At 35.5% G+C, this 20,175-nt stretch overlaps 4 protein-coding genes across 4 annotated transcripts; 3 read left to right on the top strand and 1 right to left on the bottom strand.

Moving 5' to 3' along the window:
- Window positions 1-1,398: 1,398 nt before the first annotated feature.
- On the top strand, window positions 1,399-2,777 carry LOC133699397 (uncharacterized). Its single transcript, XM_062122627.1, has 2 exons — window positions 1,399-2,230; window positions 2,611-2,777. The coding sequence occupies exons 1-2, from the start codon at window positions 1,399-1,401 to the stop codon at window positions 2,775-2,777; spliced, it is 999 nt and encodes a 332-aa protein (XP_061978611.1).
- A 5,325-nt stretch (window positions 2,778-8,102) lies between these two features.
- Window positions 8,103-8,972, top strand: LOC133699396 (uncharacterized). The gene has a single exon (XM_062122626.1). The coding sequence runs from the start codon at window positions 8,103-8,105 to the stop codon at window positions 8,970-8,972; it is 870 nt and encodes a 289-aa protein (XP_061978610.1).
- Window positions 8,973-12,167: 3,195 nt separating this feature from the next.
- LOC133698157 (uncharacterized) lies at window positions 12,168-13,185 on the top strand. The gene has a single exon (XM_062120998.1). The coding sequence runs from the start codon at window positions 12,211-12,213 to the stop codon at window positions 13,078-13,080; it is 870 nt and encodes a 289-aa protein (XP_061976982.1). The 5' UTR covers window positions 12,168-12,210; the 3' UTR covers window positions 13,081-13,185.
- A 2,155-nt stretch (window positions 13,186-15,340) lies between these two features.
- On the bottom strand, window positions 15,341-19,738 carry LOC133700195 (serine/threonine-protein kinase BSK1-like). The gene is made up of 9 exons (XM_062123739.1): window positions 19,313-19,738; window positions 19,060-19,195; window positions 18,300-18,433; window positions 18,064-18,169; window positions 17,841-17,926; window positions 16,844-17,032; window positions 16,331-16,495; window positions 16,136-16,249; window positions 15,341-15,783 (listed from the first exon to the last, which is right to left on the bottom strand). The coding sequence occupies exons 1-9, from the start codon at window positions 19,625-19,627 to the stop codon at window positions 15,529-15,531; spliced, it is 1,500 nt and encodes a 499-aa protein (XP_061979723.1). The 5' UTR covers window positions 19,628-19,738; the 3' UTR covers window positions 15,341-15,528.
- Window positions 19,739-20,175: the final 437 nt, after the last annotated feature.

Here is a 20,175-nt window from a genome sequence, read left to right as displayed (position 1 = left end):
CATAAAAAGTAAATTAAAATAGATTATGAAGTTCAATTCCTAATTGACCTAATGTTGAATGATGAAATTGAAAAAAAAATCAATTAAAAAAGAGTACAAAAAAACAACTCGAGTCATCTTAGACTAACTTGCTAAACATTATTTCAAGGTCATAGGGTCAGATAACCTAATAGATAGCAAACTAAAATAAATTATGAAGCCTAATTTTTAATTAACCTAATATTATATAATGAAATTGAGAAAAAAAAGTTAATTAAAAAAAAAACTTAAGTCAATTTAGTTAACCCATTAAACTCGTGTCTCGTTTTATGAGAGTGAGACAACTCGATAAAAAGCAAATTCAAGAATGAAATTAAAAAGAATAAAAAAACATTAATTGAAAAAAAATAAGAAAAAAGAAAAAAGAAAGATAGCAGTATATTTCCAATGAACAATGTCTTGTTAGAAGTCCTCTTTTAGTTTTTTTATTTTATTTTAATTTTAATAATTAACGTTATGACTCGCTTTCCTCCATTGATTTCGTTTACTTGTGTATTCGGCTTGCAAGTTGCAACCGTTGATGAAACATCAATTAACTATTTCGAATGAGTCCAAAGGGGGCTATTTCCAAATACAAGCTGTCCTTTCCAGGACCCAAATTTTGATATCCTAGAAGATCAATATCCGTGCGGGTGGTGGGAATCTCGAAGCCACTCGTGCATCATTCATCTGTAAGTTAAAATATTCAGTTCATGAGTTGGAGAGCTGGTGGAGAGGAGACATAAGACATTGCTCGAATATCGCTGAGATCCCACTTGTATATGAATCAAGATTATGCTATCAATAATTGTTATACGCAAAGCCACTCGTGTGTCTTCATATTTTAGATTGAAGTGCCATTATATCATGCAACATTATCATTAATGCCAAGGAGTTGAGTGAATTTGTAAGTTAAAATACTCGGCACGATGAGTTGCAGAGATGGTGGGGACTGGGGAGGGGGCGGTGATATAACATGGACCGCGATGGAGATTACGGAGCTTATCCAAGAGAGATTAAAATCGGAAGAGATTCATTAAATAGTTGTGAAGAGCATAATTAATGTAGATGCTTAAAATAAGTTCCTATTTACGTGCAGATGTATTATAGAAAATGGCATCGAAACCATTCGTGTGTCGCAAATTATATAAAAATCACTACCAAATGTGTATTATGAGTTGGTGATCAGGCTGGAGGGAGACATTGCATAAACATTGCTGATAGTGTTAGATCTGAATCTGAATCACATTACCACCTCACCATACGAAGCTTTCGAGATTCTTCATGTCTCCCTTGCCTTGGAATATATATTCAAGCTGATAGCTGTGTATGGACAGCAATATTTCAACTTCTTGACATTCTCTTTTCCAAAGAAAACAAATGGCTTTCTACCATACCCGCTCTAACAGCTTGCCTTCTAGGCCACACCCTCTAACTTCACAAATCAACGAGCATTTCAGCAGATTGAATTCTTCTCAAGCCACCTCCTCTTCTTCATCATCTATATGCCACAAACTATGTTGCCTTCAAGATTTGCATGATTGTGTTGATAAGTTGATTCTGCTGCCTCTCACTCAAAAATCTTTAGCCCAAGAGCAGAATGAGAAGTGGGTTGATGATGTATTGGACGGATCCCTTGGAGTCTTGGATGTTTGTAGCATGGCTAGAGATGCCTTGTTGCAAACAAAGGAATGTGCTCAGGAACTTCAATCAATCATGAGGAGAAGGGGAAATGAAATTGGGTTCTCAGGTGAGATTCAGACATACTCGACCTCTAGGAAGGTGGTAAAAAAGACAATCCACAAGGCCTTGAGGGATCTGAAAGATATGGGAAATAAATCATCTTTCTCTCCCTTCAACAAAGACCATGAAGCTGTAGCCATAGTTAGTATGCTTAAAGAAGTGGAAGCAGTCACTCTCATTGTGCTCGAATCTCTCCTGGCTCTTATCTCAGGTGGGTCAAAAGCACAATCAAAGCTAAGTGGCTGGTCCTTGGTGTCCAAGCTAATGCACCCCAAAAGAACAGCTTGTGAGGCAGAGGAAGCAGAAGTTAATGAATTTGAAAAACTGGACTCTGCATTGCACTTTCTCATTTATAAGAAGACAAGCAAATCTGATAACACAGTGCCGATCGAGAATGTGCAGCACCAGCTTAAAGAATTTGACTTGTGCATTCAAGAACTTGAAGAAGGACTCGAAAGCCTTTACAGGCGTTTGATCAAAACTAGAGTCTCTCTTCTCAACACCTTCGGAAACTAGATGTATTTATATCTATACATGAATGAAATATATACAGAATATACATAGCATTTTCAGCAAATCTTGTCTCTATGTTCATTTGCTTATGCTTTTCCTCTCAAAATTTGAGATCATTTAGTTTTTTAGTTCGAGTAACTAAACCTTTTGCATTTACTTTGAAGGGAAAGCAATACAGACTAATATGCCATTTATAGTTCCAATTTTTATCACCCAGAATATATATGTGCCCGCAAGCTTTATTTTTCTCAAACATCAAGTGAGCTTAAACACAATACAAAATGAGAGTTTGGGTCTATACAATTATCTTTTTGTTATTGTCGCTTTCACTTGGAGGCTCGGCTCAGCGAAGTGGCAAGGATGCTGGGGGTGCCCTGTACCCAGGAGGCCTATGTTGCAGCTCCTATGGTTATTGTGAGAACACAGTTGTTTACTGTGTGGTGAAGGCTGTCAAAGCGGATGCGATGGAGGTGGGGTGGAGGCGGCGGAGGAGGCAGAGGTGATGGATACCTTAATGATATCATCCCAGAATCTCTGTTTGAAGAGATGCTTCCTCATAGTAATGCTAATAACTGCCATGCCATAGGATTATACACCTATGATGCTTTTATCTCAGCCGCTAAAGAATTCCCCGAGTTTGGCAATTTTGGCAATATATATATAACAATATTAATGATTATACAGGTTGAGTATGACTACTGTGTTAGAGTACAATATCAACTAGGATTTAGATTCATAGGATTCAGAGTTTGTAAGATATCTAATATTATTAGAACTTTACAATATTAAGATTATTATCCATCAGAGTTTTATCATTGTTAAGAGTTAACTAATTGATTAGTTTTCATCTTAGTTAGATAAGAATAAACCTTAGTTAGATAAAAATGAAAATCTTGGTCAAAGTAAGACTTGTAGACCTATATATAGCCATCTTAAACATTCAGCATTATAAATAAGAAAGTATATGAAAATAATAAAGTGGAAGTGTTAGCTGCTGTGTTTTTCTTAAAGCAAAACCAATGTGGGTTTTGTTCAATAATTGGTATTAGAGCCTACAGATTGAAAGAGAGGGTCGATAGGTTGGGGAGAAGGAAAGGTGCACGCGAAGCAGCAATGTCTTTGGCATATCTCCTGAAACAGTGACAACAATATATAGGAGTTAGTTTTCCAGAAGCTTAGAGAACAGACCCGAGGCAGTAGTAGCCTCTCATAGCTTCCAAAACAACCCAACGAAGTGGTACAAAAGCAGCAGTTTGTAGCAGTCCTCCTAGCAGCCGCCAACGCCTAAAGCAGTAGCAGATCATTAACGTAACAGCTGGCTTCCATAACAACAGCACATCAACAAACACGGCAGCAGCCTTGGATCAGTAAATCACTCTCCAGAAGCAGCAGCTTGGAGCGCCAGTAGCCTTGGACCAGCAGATCACGGTAGCAAGTTATTCCAACAGCTAGTAAACATAACATGACAGTAGCAGAGCATCAGCAACAAGAAAACAGATCACGACAGCAACAGATTTCAAACAATCCAGTAGCAATTCAGCACGTTCACGCCAGCAGTAACGCAGCTTCAAGTCACATTTAAAGAAGAATTCTTTCACAACTTGCAGCAGTGATGGGAGATCTTTAAATTGTTGGAGGGATCAAAAAGCTTGACAATCAGAATTACAGTACACGGTCAACATGCATGATGTCTAATATGCAAGGCCAAGATCTGTGGGAAGTAGTCAACGATAGTGAAGACACACAACAAGCCAAAGATATGAATGGAGGTCTACGCAAATAAAAGATTAAAGCCGGTAAGGCAATGTTTTCCTTGAAAACCACGATTGAAGAAGATATGTTGGAGCACATTCAAGATGCTACAATGCCAAAAGAAGTATAGGACACCCTTGCTTGTCTCTTCTCAAAGAATAATGATGCTAGATTGCAACTTCTTGAGAACGAGTTGTTGTCGATGACACAACGAAACATGACAATTCCTCAGTACTTTAATTAGGTGAAATCAACATGTTGTGAGATTTCCAAATTACAACCAAAAGCAGCTATTGGTTAAACAAGGATGACAAGAATAATCATCCATGATTTAAAACTCGAATATCAAAGTTTTGTTGCTGCAGTACAATGATGGCCTACTCAATCATCATTAGTTGAGTTTGAAGATTTGCTTAATTATAGCTCAAGAAAATATGGCTAAGCAAATGGCAGGAGTCTCATTGAAGGGTGAAGAGGAAGCACTCTACACCAATAATAGCAAGAGTAAACAATGGTGTGCACACGAAGATAGAAACCACAGTTGGCACACTGATGGTGAATCCAATAAGGATGGTGATAAGAAAAATAATTTTCATTGAAAAGGAAGTTTTCATCAAGGGAGAGCTTTAAAGAATTGTGACAATAGCAGAAGATTTGAAGGCAGATGTCATAATTATGGAAAAAGTGGTCACATGAAGAAATATTATTGATTTAAGAAGCCAACAGAAAACAATGCTGCTATTTCAAGTTAATGTTGAAATGCTCCATCTCTCAACAAGGAAGAAGGTGTTGTGCAGAAATGGGGTTCAAGTCTAGAGAAACAAAATTTAATGGCTAATGATATTAAAGGAAGAAGCTTCAAGAGAAAGATTTTAGATCTTTACGATGCTAAAAGACATAACTAAAGGATTTAGTTGATAACAATAGAGGTAAATTACAAGAAATCAAAGATGTACAAACTCGAAAGTCAATCTCAGTTGGAAAAGCTATGAATCCAGTTGAAGGTTTGGAAACACAAACATGGTTTGAAAAAAATACAATTGATGTTGAGCATAATGATAAAACTATTTTTGTCAATGTCAAAGAGATTCATGTTTGGTAATGATGGAATACAAACACCATCATTATTATTAAGGCAGGACACCATGAAGAGAAAGATAAGATAGAAGAATGATGATAATTGGTATTGAGGGTGAGTGTTCGAGTTCAATATCAACTAGGCCTTAGGTTCATAGGATTTAGAGTTTGTAAGAGTTTTATATTGTTATAACCTTACAAGATTAAGATTGTTATCTATTGGAGTTTTATCATTGTTAGAAGTTAGCTAGTTTGTTAGTTTTAATCTTAGTTAGATAAGAATAAGAATTTTAGTTTAAATAGGACTTTTAAGGCCACTTTAAACATTAGAATTATGAATAAGAAAGCATATGAAAATAATAAAGTGAAAGTGTTAGTTTTTGTGTTTTTCTTATAGCATAACCAACTTGAGTTTTGTTCAACATATTGTGGATAAATTAGTCATGATTGTCTCTTTTGTTTGGCTAATTGCTTGGTGATTGTTGGGTATGTTATATATACAAGAGACGTGGATGGGATCCATTTAAAGGTTCACTATACTGGGTATATTGTTTCAAGAGGGAAATAGATTGCGAACTCAAATTTAAACCATTTACCTCGTATTCATGTGCTGACGGGAAGCTCTATTATGGCTGAGGTCGTATCCAACTCACATGGTAAGTCCAGGACTCCGAGGGTTATTTGACCGTAGCTAGTGATTGTTTTTTTTTTATATAAGCTCAAATTTAAAGGGCCTAAAAATCTCTTACAAAAAGCCTAAAAAAAACATTTTCATGGGCTTGGGCTACTACATTAGAGCCTAACTACTACCAAGGTGCATGGACTCGGGCATAGTAGCTCAAATCCATGTTGGATGCACGCCTATCTAGGCATACGGTCAGCTAGTGATGGGTGTGCTGCCCATAACCTTGGTGCTAGGCATACACCTCAAAATCCACATAGGCTCGGGCTACATGCTAGAACCCAATGTGTTTAGGTCTAAACAGCGTGTCTAGATCTATTTTTCACCTCTACTAGAATTAAACTTTTTTCCTAACACAACACCCTTTTAGAAATTTTTTTAGAATCCCATTCGGGTCTCTTAATATTTTATATTGATCCAATTTGTATTATTTTAAGTGAAATACAACTTAAAATATCATAAGGATAAAATTACATTTTACTCCCTTATCTCCATAAAAAGACAAGACTCATAAGTTATAAATACACCATGAATCCTTCAAATTTCAAGTTCACAATCTCTTTCATTCTTAACATTTTCATCATTATTATAGAATGTATCTATATAAAAAATATTATAAGTATACTATATAGGAAATATTATAGTCATACTCTTGTATTGTAACTTCTACCATTACTATTGTATATTGCCCTACACATATATATAGAAAAGGTTCGCTAACTAATAGATTAAACCTCCCAATTATTCTCAACTTGGTATTAATAGAAACAGCCACCCCTCCTTTAAGTCTATTTTAGCTTTCAATTTGATCCTTATTTCTTAATTGTTAATTATTTTGTTTGTTTTGAATCCTTTTTTTTTCAATTGTGTTCTTCGAATTTGATTCAATTCATTCTTTTAATTTGGTCCTTATTATTAGGAAACTAGACGGCAAAGTTTACCAGAAACCAAAAACTTACCAAGAACTTCTTGTGGAATCAAAATTTCAAGAAGTTGACAAAATAGGAACACCCTTCTCCTGAAGATATACAGAAAAATCATTAAGAAAGCAGCTGAGTTGGTAGAAAAATTTACCACATCACTAGGAGAAGAATTAGTGGAGTGAGCAGCCGCATGAGCTCTATGTTAATATTCTTTTTGAAGTCCCTTCTCTTTTTCAAACTTAGGAGAAGAATTAGTGGAGTGAGCAGCAACATGAGCTTTATGTTCATATCCTTTTTGAAGTCCCTTCTCTTTTTCGAAATTAGGAGAAGAATTAGTAGAGTGAGCAGCAATTGTCACAGCTCTTAGATAGTAAAGCTAATTCAACAATACAAAGCCTAGAGGCTAATTAGGATTTGGTTCTCCTTCCAATGTGTTAGAACGTTTGTTCATGCCATCAATACTATCAGATTTAGAAGTGTTTTCCCTAAGAATCTCAAACCAAAAACAGAACTATAGGAACTTGCTCTGATGCCATGAAGAAAACTAAAAGAATAGGATTTTAATTCATTCTCTGTTACAATTGTAATTCATTGCATGTGCATAATACAAGTTTTAAATAGGGAGGATACTAACAATCTTACTCCTACAATCTCGGCATATCAATTCCTATCTTTATCATATCTACAATCATAATCCAAGCACCTAATTTACATAAGAAATAGCAATAATATCGGCAACAATTTAGCTTTCCTTCAATACATATTGATTACAGCTGAAACAAGGTAGATTCATTAAAAAGTTGGTTCTTGTAATATAAAATTTCCTGTCTCGGCTCCTAAACAATGTTGCAACTTAATCATTGAGCACCAATGGCACTCACATGATAAACTCAAATCTGTTTATATGGGAAGATATAAAAAACCAGATGCCTGTCATTTAGTTAGGGGGAAAACGGAATCATCCAGCAATATTATCTAAACTGCTGCTCTTATCGCTATGCTACAATTTGGCGAGAGATACTGAAGCCAAGGATGCGGATCTTGTCTTCGTGTTTCTCAACAGAGATTTCAGGACCATCAGCATTGTATGCATTAATAAATCACCACTCGTGCGTTGCAGATGTATACTAGTATTCAATTCAAGAGAGCTGTGATTTAAAACTGCAAATAATTATATGTTCATGGAATGCTGAATTAGTGGGCAAGAGACATTGCGTGGACATCGGGGATGCCATTTTTCAGAAACATGTTACCGCCATTAATAGTTGAAGAGGATGGGATTCCTCATGTCTCCTCACCCCAATTTATATTCAGTAGATGCCAACAGATGGAAACCACACTGAGTTGAACCAATATTTTCAATCATCAGATCACCTCTTCTCTAAGAAAGAAAAATGGTTGTCTCTCCAATCTGTCCCAAAACCCGCTTACATGCTCGATCCAACAGTCTACCCTCAAGACCACACCCAATCATTTCAGAATTTGATGAGCATATTAGCCGAGTAAGAGATTCACAGGCTACCTCTACATCATTTTCATCATCAATAGGCCACAAACTAAGTATCCTTCAGGATTTGTATGATTCTGTTGATAAATTCCTACAGCTGCCACTTACACAACAAGGATTAGCAGGAGAACACAATCAGAAATGTACTGATGAGATCCTAGATGGATCTCTCAGGCTCTTGGACGTGTGCAACTCTGCCAAAGATGCACTGTTGCAATCAAAAGAATACATCCGCGAGCTTCAATCGGTTATTCGCAGAAGACAAGGAGGTCATGATAGAGAGATCAGGAAATATATAGCATCTAGGAAAGTAGTAAAGAAGAAAATAAAAAAGGCCTTGAAGAACTTGAAGGGCATTGAAAACAAGTGCACCTTCTCTAGTGAAGACCCTGAGATTGTTACCAGGATTGGCATGTTAAGAGAGGTTGAGTCCATCAGTCTCGCCGTGTTCGAATCATTGCTGTCATTCATTTCTGAACCAAAGTCACAAGCAAAGAAAAGCGGGTGGTCATTGGTTTCCAAGTTGATACACCACCAAAGAATAGCATGCGAGGAAGAAGAAACAGATGTGAATGAATTTGCAATGGCTGATGCTGCATTGGAATCTCTTATCAGTTGCACAACAGATAAGATGATGAATGTGCAAAAGAAGCTAAGCAACTTGGAGTTGTGCATTGAAGATCTTGAAAATGAAATTGAAGGCCTCTACAGGCGCATGATCAAAACTAGAGCCTCCTTTCTCAACATTTTCATTTAGTAGCCTGAAAAATCTTTGAAAATCATGCTTTGTAAACTTGTGAATATTTTTTTATACTAGTTCACAACCTTAATATCAAACTATACACGTGTCCCTTATGATGTGTTTCCTCTTAGTTTTTCACAACCTTCAACACTTATAATTCTCACTCCCTTGATAACAAAATATTAAACCTATAGATCTAACCATGTTTGTAAAACAATTTTTATTTAGATCTGATATAAAAAAATAAATAAATCAAAATATATCTCTTGTTATTGATGAAAAACACTCACGGAATTTTTTAAAAAAAGCTTATATTTTAATGTGTGAACTTAGAGACCAAAAATCTGTATTTATATAACAAGACTATTAATATAATTCAGAAGCCATTAATTTAGGAAATATTAACAGGGGAGTTAACTTTATTGGACCAAATATTAAAGTTCTTCAAAAAACTAAATCCCACATTAATATGGAAAAACATAATTTTAAAATTCTCTCACTTGGTCCATACATTTAACATAATTTTTTTTATGTTGATTTACGTGAAACAATACAACCAGTAAAATCTAACTTTGAGTAGCCAATTGCTTCTAGATTATTCGTTTGCCTAGATATAAACATGTAGTCTTTAGTCCCTTGAAGGTATCTTATTACTTTCTTTACAGCTCTCTAGTGGTCGATACCTAAATTACTCTGATATCATCCCAACATTCCCACAACAAATGCAATGTCAGGCTTGGTACAAACCTAAGCATACATTAGGCTTCCTACAGCAGAAACATATGGAATGTTCTTCATTGGTTTCCTTTCAATATCATTTTTTAGGTATTAGTTCAAATTGAACTTATCACCTTTTATAATGGGAGTTACTCCGATGAACAATCTTTTATTTAAAATCTCTCTAAAACTTTATTCATATAGGTTTCTTGAGATAGACCTAAAATAACTTTAATCTATCTCTATAGATCTTAATGTCAATGATATAAGATGTCTCACTTATATCCTTCATGTCAAAAAAATTAAAGAGAAATTGTTTCACCTCATGCAACAAACCATTATCATTGGTTGCAAGTAGAATATCATCTACATATAAAACAACAAAACAATTCTTACTCCCATTGACTTTCTGGTATATACATTGATTCATGATATTTTCTACAAATCCAAATGAAGAAACTACATCATCGAATTTAAAGTACCATTATTGGGATGCTTGTTTTAAACCGTATATGAATTTTTTGAGTTTGCAGAGCAAATGATCGCCATCACTAGAGAAGAATCCTTCAGGTTATTTCATGTAAACCTTATCTTTTAGATGTCCATTGATAAATACAGTTTGCACATTCATTTGTTGCATTTTCAAATCAAAATGTGCTATTAATGCCAAAATAATAAGCAAATAATCTTTTTTAGATACAGGGAAAAAATTCTGTGTAATCAATTCTTTCCTTTTGAGTGAATTATTTAGCAATGAGTCTTATCTTGTATCTTTCAATGTTGCCCAATAAGTCTATCTTTGTCTTAAAAACCCATTTATATCCAATGGCTCTTGCATTATTAAGCAACTCAACAAGATCCAAGACTCCGTTACTTTTCATAGAATTCATCTCTTATTTCATGGCATTGTACCATAATTCCAATTCTTTGCACCTTATGGTCTGTGGAAATGATTTAGGATAGTTTTCAGCTCTAATATTATAGTTAGATTCTTGTATATATACCACATAATTATTAAGAATTGTTGATATTTTTATTCTAGTAGATTTTATCAATGTTGTACCATCATGTTCTTAAGTATTTGGTAATGCTTGATTAAGTATTTGGCTCAACTGGTTGTTCAGAAGTTCTTGGTAATGCTTGAACTACCTAATCTATTAGGAATGTTGTCAACAGCTTATGGAACTTCAATGATTAATCGTTCAACACCAGTTTGTAATTAAGGGATGTTACAAACAATAACCAATCTATCATTAGATGTGGGAGGTTGTGATTCTGAATGATCCTTTTTAGAAACTATGTTCATGATTTGATCACTATCATTAATCAAGTCATTTTCAAGAAACTTTGCAATTCTTGATTCCACAATTTTGATGTTGTGAGATGGACAATAAGATAGGTACCCTTAGACTTTTTAGCATATCCAATGAAATACCCCCTAATGGTTCTTAGGTCTAGCTTCTTTTCTTGTGGATTATAAATTTTTACTTCATACAGGCATCCCCATACATGCACAAGTTGCAAATTCAGTTTCCAACCTTTTAATAACTCAAATGATGTTTTTGGGACAACCTTGGTTGGAACTCAATTTAATATGTACATTGTTGTGTTTAGTGTTTTATTCCATAAAGATTTAGATAGATTGGAGTTGTTAAGCATACTTTGTACCATGTCCAATAATGTTTAGTTTCTTCTTTCTACTACATTCTGGCGTGGTAAACCAAGATAGTGTATTAGGCAACTGTCCTATTTTCTTGAAGAAACTTTGCGAACAAACCAAGTGCTTGTCCATTCTTTATATATCTATCATAATATTCTTCACTTCTATCTAATCTCATAATCTTAATTTGTTTCTCACATTATTTCTTTATTAAAGGCATCTAATGCTTTGTTCTTGTTATAAAGCAAGTAAAGATATGTGTATCATGAGTAATAATCTATAAAAGAGATGAAGTATTTCTGAACATATGAGTCCATGTTTGGACTATATATATCAATATAAATTATTTCTAATATGTTTGGGCAAAATTTATTGCAATAGGTAATTACCGGCCTAGCAGTAATATCTAAATTCTAGTGGAGCTGAGAGGCATCACCAAATCATTTATGCGGATCTTGCCTGCCTGTTGAGCGACAATCAGACCTGTGATTTAAGAATTTTATAAACAACGACTTGCACGTTCACCAGAATTTTTATATGATCATTTGATTTGCAAAACAAGTTCACTCGTGCAGATGTCTCCAGGCCACTTCTATCAAGGAAAGTGGAATCGATGCTGCTCGTGTGCGATAATTAGATTAGTACTCTACCTTGTCTTCTGTTAATGGGCTATAGTGGTTGTCTTGTGAGTTGGAGATGTGGTGGGGGAGGAGACATTGACAAACATAGCTGATATGGATTCAGAACTGAATCGAAATAATGTTAGTGAGATTCCTCGTCTTTATAAAGGCAGTACTGCAGACGCAAAGGAAGGCAAATTGCAAGACTGACAATTCACATTCACCTGCTTTAGTCTCTCCCCATTGAGGAAGGAAAATGGCTGCTTCTTCTAACCACAAAAACAGCTTCCATGCTCGCTCCAACAGTTTGCCCTCTAGAGAAAACCCAATCATCACCCAACTTGATGAGCATTTGAGCAGATTGAGGGCTTCTGAAGATGCCTCTACGTCATCATCCTTCAGCGGCAAACTAAGTAGACTTCAGGATTTGCATGACTGTGTCAGCAAGGTGCTTTTGTTACCACTCACCCAACAAGCCATAGCCCAAGAGAACAATGAGAAATGGGTTGATGAGCTATTGGATGGATCTCTTCAGGTCCTGGATTTGTGTAATACTGCAAAGGATTCCTTGTTGCAAACAAAAGAATGCATGCACGAACTTCAATCCATTTTACGCAGAAGAGGTTATGGTGAAATTGGTCTTACAAATGAGGTTAAGAAATACTTAGCCTCTAGGAAGGTAGGGAGAAGGGCAATTCACAAGGCCTTGAAGGTTATGCAAAACAAATGCACCTTCGCCACCTTTAATGGAGACCATGAAACCACAACCATGTTTAACATGTTAAAGGAGGTTCAAACAACCTCTCTTAATGTAACGGAATCCTTGCTCTTCTTCATCTCCGGACCAAAGACGAAGTCTGTTGGTTGGTCATTAGTCTCCAAGCTGGTGCACCACAAAGCAGTAGCGTCCGCGGATCAAACTGATAGAAATGAGTTTGCTGAAGTGGATTCCGCATTGATAGGATTTGTAGAACACAAGACAAGCAAATCTGATAACATCAAGGTTGTGCAAAGCCAACTGGAGAACTTAGAGTTGTGCATTCAAGATCTTGAAGAAGGTCTCGAGTGCCTCTTCAGGCATTTGATCAAAACTAGAGTCTCCCTTCTCAACATCCTAAATCACTAGAGCCTGAACAATTTTGATCTACTCATACTTGTACAGTATTAATGAAATATACATGTATTATTCCGGAGACATACAATGAATTCAGATGATGAAAATCTTCCACTATATGTTGCATTTCTTTTTTATCTTTTCCGATATAATTAATTACCTTAATTTGCATTTGCCATATACCCAGTTTCTTTAGTAAATCACAGTGTACAGATTAGTCACAGAGAAATTACCAAACGAATCATTCAAACCATAGTAAATTTACTTTTGAAATAATGGAGATTTCTTTCTTAACCCGTAATAATTATAAAATCATTGACATAATGTGTGCAGTCTATGATTAAAAAACATTAGAAGAAATTGCTTAACAGTCACATTATAGCTAGCTAGAACATGGGGAGAAAATAGAAAATGGGATCGCTGTCTCTCTGTTAGGAGGAAAATGGAATCATCCAGCAATGTAATACAGTCACTGAGCAGCCCCACATCATTTTTCTACGACTTGGCAAGACTGAGGAGATGCTGAAGCCATGCATGCGGATCCTGTTTTCCTGTATCACAGCAGGACTTGCAGGAACTTCAACATTTTAAACATTAATAAATCAACATGCACTCGTGTGCTCCAAAACTGTTTCCTGTATCGCCACCATTTCCCAACATGATGAGCACAATTGCAGAGTAAGAGATTCATCATCAACTGTGGAATTGGCCACAAGCTAAGTAGATCTTGAAGGGCATTGAACGCTTTTCTAGGCGCATGCATGATCAAAACTAGAGTCTCCTTTCTCAATATCTTCATTCAGTAACTGAAAAATCATTGAAAATCATACTTCGCTAATGAATTGAAGTGCTTGTTTTTTTTATACCGAACACGGTTTCGAAGATTGTATCAAACCATGTGTAGCTTATGATGCTTTGCCATGAATCCATACAATGTGATTACACAATTTGGTCTACAACCAAATTTATATATAACAATGGTAATTGTTCTCCCACAAATTCATGTTTTATATTTTTATTTTTTAATTGTTTTAAGAAATTATACATCTTAAAATATAACAAATAATAATCATTTCTAAATGACATAATATTTGCCAAAACTAATGCAATAATATTTGCTGCAAATTTGGTAAGGTTTTATTATATTGATTATATTCAGCAATATTTAAAATGTTTATTTCTTTTCTTTGGCTTTGTTAAAATTAAATTAATTTATATTTCTGTCTTTTATTTGTGGTATTTTTATCTCTTTCTGGTAAAATTTTATTATGTTTATCATATATATTGTATCCTTATTGTATTTGCTGAGTTTAATTATTTATTTATGATATTTTTATGTTCTTGGTAGTATTTTATTATGTTGATATCGATGGTATTGAAAATAAAAATAATTTTAATCCATGTAAATCTATCACACACGTTGAATAAGAATGACTCATCCTAGTCATCAATCGACATGTCACTTTAATATTTTAATTAAATATTTAATTGATCTTGATTGAAATTACTTCTGATGTACTATAAACATTACAGGGATCCCACGCTTTAAGGAGTTGAGGAAAATGCACGATGGGCCGGGTTATTATAATATTGGGCTTATAGGCAACTCAGGCCTAGAGCAGATTAGTCCAAGGCAGCAGTAGGAGGTTTCCAGAATTAGTTTAGCTGGGCTGCCCTACGGTCGGTTGCTTTTGCTTTCAGCGGCCCAAGAGAGCCCAAGAAGCACTTCTCATTTCTTATAGTCTTTCTAGGCCGCTTGATTAGCAACACCAATTCTCTCTCCCCTACCTTGGCTTTGGGCTAAACAAGATAGCCGGACAAAATCTCTAGCTAAGGACCAGGCCCGTAAATACAGGTAAAGCCGAAAACCACCCAACAAAAACATCATTGTTTCAGGTCGACTCGAGATATAGCCCAAGTTAATGAGCAAATCAAAAAATAGCCTAAGTTCAGGCCTGATTATAAATCAAAAAATTCAACTTTAAAAAAAATCAAAACATTATTTTGATAAACAAAAATCCAAAAGATAAAATCAATTAGTTAATGGTCAAATTTTGATCAGATCAAGCCTAAGTCAACAGCTGGACCACCGGGTCTACTCATATTTTTTATCAAGCCAGCCAGTTTTTTCTTCTTTTCTTCAACTAAGATTAGCATACCCCTTGAGTTAACCTGTCAGACCAATATGGGTTTTAAAACAACACCCAAAAACAGGCTCATTACGAGCAGATCTTCAGGACGCCATAGTGAAACCTTTTGCAAACTAGCTGAATTGGTTCCCCGTGAAATGGGAAAAATTATACATGCATTAATGAAGAAGGGTTTTGTTTTTTTCTCTACATTACATTGATAAAAACAAATTCAATTCCCAGCTCAGATTTTACACAAACTTGGGGTAGCCTCAATGACATTGGGTAGTGGTGTGGGATATTTATTTTTTTTTGGTTGTATATGTTTTTCTCATGATCCTTTTCCACTTCTTTGCTTCTTTTCTTCTAATGCAGCAGCTTCATTCAACATATCCGCGGCATCATTGTGCATGTCAAGTTTAGCAAGGGCAACTGACTGCATGTAGAAGGCTGTAGGCCAATCTGGATAAACACATTGTGCTTGCATTGCATCTCGAAGAGCAGCATCTGGTTGATCACACAAGAGATAACAAAGACTACGCCGAGCAAAAACAGTTGGGGAAACCATGGTTCCCACGTCTATGAACTGCATCGCAAAACCAAGCAAAAGGTTTTGGGAACATGTATACGTAAGTTGTTTCCAAATCTTATTTGTCTAACTAATGCTTGTGCATGTTAGGCACAACTCTTCTGCACAAAGCATGAAACCATGCTAATATAATATATCATTTTCTGAGAAAACCGATATGCTCTGTGACTAATTTGCAAAAATGAAACAGAGTGTTTGAAACTCCTGTCTCAATGAACAAAACATGCAATCAATGAATCTGTGGATAAAAAATGAATGGGCAGGATTAAAACACACTATAAAGCCATCCAAGAAATAACCAACTGACTGAAAGATTCAATGAATAACCGGGTAGCTTTCAAAGATATACCTGGGAATAACAGTCAATGGCAGTTTTAAAATCTTTGTCGCGGAATGCAAAGTCCCCTCGCTTTCTCGATTCCAACATATCTCTCATCTGTTGCGTCCACTCTTGGAAAGATAACTAAAGCAAACCACGTTTTAGAAAACATATCAGGTATTCAAGAACAGAAAGAGATAGGACTTCCTTTTCTTAAGCAATTACCTCATTTGTTCCCTCGTCATCTTTGTAGTGTGTCATAACCAAGATCTGATGAATTGCTGTTAGGTCCATCCGTGAACAGGCCTCCCCCATTGGGGAGAGGGGGCGCTGAGGAGTTGCTGGTGCTTCCTCATGCTTTGATATTCCGAGCATAACATAAGATGGAACCTGACAGCCAAGAATTATGATAATTAGTTTCCCAGCCTGAAATGGACTAATATGCAGAGATGATCCCATATGAAGAACAAAAGGAGTGGGCATTAAGATACTTATTTCTGGAGAGAGAAGAATATAGTGTCTTAACATCAGAATATGTGATTTACTCATTGGTGTAAGATACTTTTAAGTCTCTTGAGTTGTGATTTGAAGCTTAAGACATCCAAAACATTTGTTAAATTGACAGCATAAATAACCACATCCAATGACTGGTTCAAAATATTTCACTCTTAAAGGAATGAAGAGCTTAAATTGATAGCTGTAAAATCAAAATAGATGGTGTAGATTGAATTTCCTTACATCAGGTTTTGTTTGCAGTGGAGCTAGTGTTGTAACGAGGTCCTTCGTACTGGGCCGCTCCCTAGGTTCATATTGCAAACACTGGGAGGCAAGCCCAACAACCAAAGTTGCTTCTTCTGTAGAAAAGTTTCCCTCCAAATGTGAATCCATCAAGAGAATGATGTTTTTGACCCTTATCATATCAATAGCCTGCAGTGGCAACATCAAATTAACACCCAAGATTATATCTTACAAAAATTGACAAAAATTGAAGAAACATCAATGTTGTATCCATATGGTCCACGTATAACAACCAACAAAACCGAGATGAACTTTTGGGGATGCCTGGTGCTTTTGTTAAAATGCATAGTAACATATACTCTATGCTATTTGTAGAATATCATGAAAGATGATGAGCATAGATGCAAAATAAGACTACTGAAAAACATCTAAACCTGCTTGTCACTTTGTCCTGAGGTTACACAAAAATGAAAAATATGCCTTCAATCAAATTCAAACATTGTGTTTGAGACAAAAATGATCATGGTCAAGATATCTTTGATTCAACTGAAACACTAATTCAAATGTTTATGACTGAGTGAATAATGCTACAGCCAGTTGAGAAGTGCTGTTTACTTGGTTTCAATATCGCACTAAACCATGATATTTAGACAAATGAGGTCAACAAAAATCCAAGGTTACCAGACTATCGTAGACCTGGAGGATACAGGGGATGCACTTGAATTTAGCAAATTCTTGCTCAGATGCATCGTACAAGAAAGACAAATTCACTATAGAGATTCATTATGAGAAAATTCAGAATTAGAAAAAATTTCATTCTTCATACCCCTTTTTTAATCATTTCATTTAGATTAAACAGAAACCATGGTATTTACAACTCATAAGGCTACTCGTTAGATAGGAAATTATGGATGAAGTTGGCTCGTAAACCAGATAAATAACAGAACCATCCAAGATTGAAATGAAATGCAACCAGCTATGTGCATACACCACTTACACGACTTGGAGGGATATGCTTTCCACTTAGCAAATCCAGAAGAACAGTACCAAAGCTGTAAATAACACTTTCAGGTGTGACCCTTCCTACAACATTCAAATTATGGCAGCAACAAGAAGAATTAAGCCAAAACATGGACAAAAAATGGCAATGCGATTTGAAGAGAAGACAAGTCATAAAACAAATAACAAGCTTCCCGATATAAAAATTTGATAGTAATTACCATTTCTTAGATACTCTGGAGGAGTGTAAGCAAGATTTGTACTGTAACTTTTCCCATCTCTGCTATTTTTCATCAAGCCAAAACATGAAAGGCGTGGATCACCATCCTACAAGGTCCATTAAAGAGAATTGATAAGCAACCTAGATTCCAATAAATGCATAATGCATAGTATTTATTAACACAAAAGAACCACGATACTGCAAAGTAAGTTCTTAGAATCTGAGAAAAGGGAATACCTCATCAAAGAGAACCCTATAGGCATTCAAGTCATGGTATAATGGACGACCCTCGGAACTACAATAATCTAAGGCTTCAGCAATGTAGAGGGCTACTCTTAAACGCATTGCCCATTCAATGGTTTGATTTTCCCCTGAAAAGAATGGAAGGAGAATCAAGTTTGGCCCATGATATGTCAGCACAGAAAACTATCTAAAATCGATGCATCACACTAGGCATTAAGTATGTTTTTGTTTTTAGAGTTGGGTTGGGTTGCTTTCGTAAATACTTTAACTCCAATTGAAATCTTTCTTCGTTTTTATTCATTCAAAAAATAAACTTATTGATGATTTGAAATAAAGCATAAACAGCTACAACAATGCAATTGAATTTACTGTTCACCATAGAGGCATAAACCCTATATCAAGTAAATCAATCCTGCAATAAAAAGAGAAGGACCAAACCCAGCGCTATCATAACATATGGAGAACATTTTAATTCAATAAAGCATTGACTAGGAGCAAAATTGGAATTATTGGATACATTACCAGAGCCTTGAACAATACTTCAAGATTTGAACAAACTAGAAAAGTAACAAGAAGGAGAGAAATCAACAATTCCTCGCCATCAGTCAAACAATCATAAATAAATAATGCCAATCAAACTACCAATCATAATTATACTTCAAGTTCAACACAACAAGACTATAACAAGAATCAATAATGGAACAGAAGTGGTCAAACCAGATAAGAGATTCAAGAAAAGCACACAAACACATACAATGGAATAAATGCTTAGCTAGAGTGTCATTAGGCATGTACTCAGCAACAAGCAGCCTCTCATCTCCATCACAGCAATACCCTATCAAATTAGCCAGCTTTTTATGCCTCAACTTCCCCACCCCCCATGCCTCCTCCTATGACAACAACAACAACAACAACCCAATTCACAAAAGCCATATAAAAATCAAGAAACCATATAAAGAAAAAAACTTGATAAGCTAAAAAATCAAAGCAAGAAACTTTATGGATACCGCAAACTGTTTAGGATCAGGCCAGGCCATCTTAGTAAACTTCTTAACAGCGATCCACCTCCTGTTTTGAAGTCGACCTTTGTAGACAAGATTAGGTGCCTTTTCACCACTTTCAGAGACTATGTTATCAGAACTGAAGTTATTGGTAGCTGTTTTGAGGTCAGAGAAAGAGAATTCACAGAAAGAAGGGACTCCTGTTGCAGGGTCAAGTACAGCAGAGCCTGATGGATTGCGGGGTGGTTGCTGTTGATGGGTTTTTTTATGGTCTTTTTCTGGATGTGTTTCAGATAAAAATGAAGAACAACAACAACCCATGATAGCTCTAGTGCTGGTGTTGGCGGTGGTGGTTGTTTCTTTCTCTCTTGAATTTGTTTTTGGTATGGATAGAGCGGAGAGGTGAATGAGTTATTATTATTATTATTACTATTATTATTATTACAAGAGGTGTCTTTTTGTTTTGTTTTAAGAAGCTGCTGTTTGCTGCTGAGTTGTGTGTTCTTTTACTTTGATCCTTTGTCATGTTTTTTTCCTCGTTTCTTGTAAGGGCATCGTCATTTTAACCTTATCAGAATACTAATACACCATTAATTAAGTTCATTGTAATTAAACCCGTTTCTTGGTTGGGTGTGAAATTATCTTAATTAATTAAAACGATATTATTTTATTAAAAAATAATTTAAATTTTGACCACATCACAATTAACTAGTGAAATTGACTTTAAACAAAACAAAAAATTTAACACTCGTTGAAGAGATGAGCTACTTAGGTCTCAGATCAATTCATTAAGCAAAGTCAAGTTAATAATTGTTCTTGTGGGAGTCCAAATTATCGGTAAACAAATCTATATGTTGTGGAAATTTGAA

The sequence above is a fragment of the Populus nigra genome, chromosome 7 (genome assembly GCF_951802175.1).
Source record: "Populus nigra chromosome 7, ddPopNigr1.1, whole genome shotgun sequence".
Classification (NCBI taxonomy): Eukaryota; Viridiplantae; Streptophyta; class Magnoliopsida; order Malpighiales; family Salicaceae; genus Populus; species Populus nigra.
This window is presented reverse-complemented; position numbering and strand designations above follow the sequence as displayed.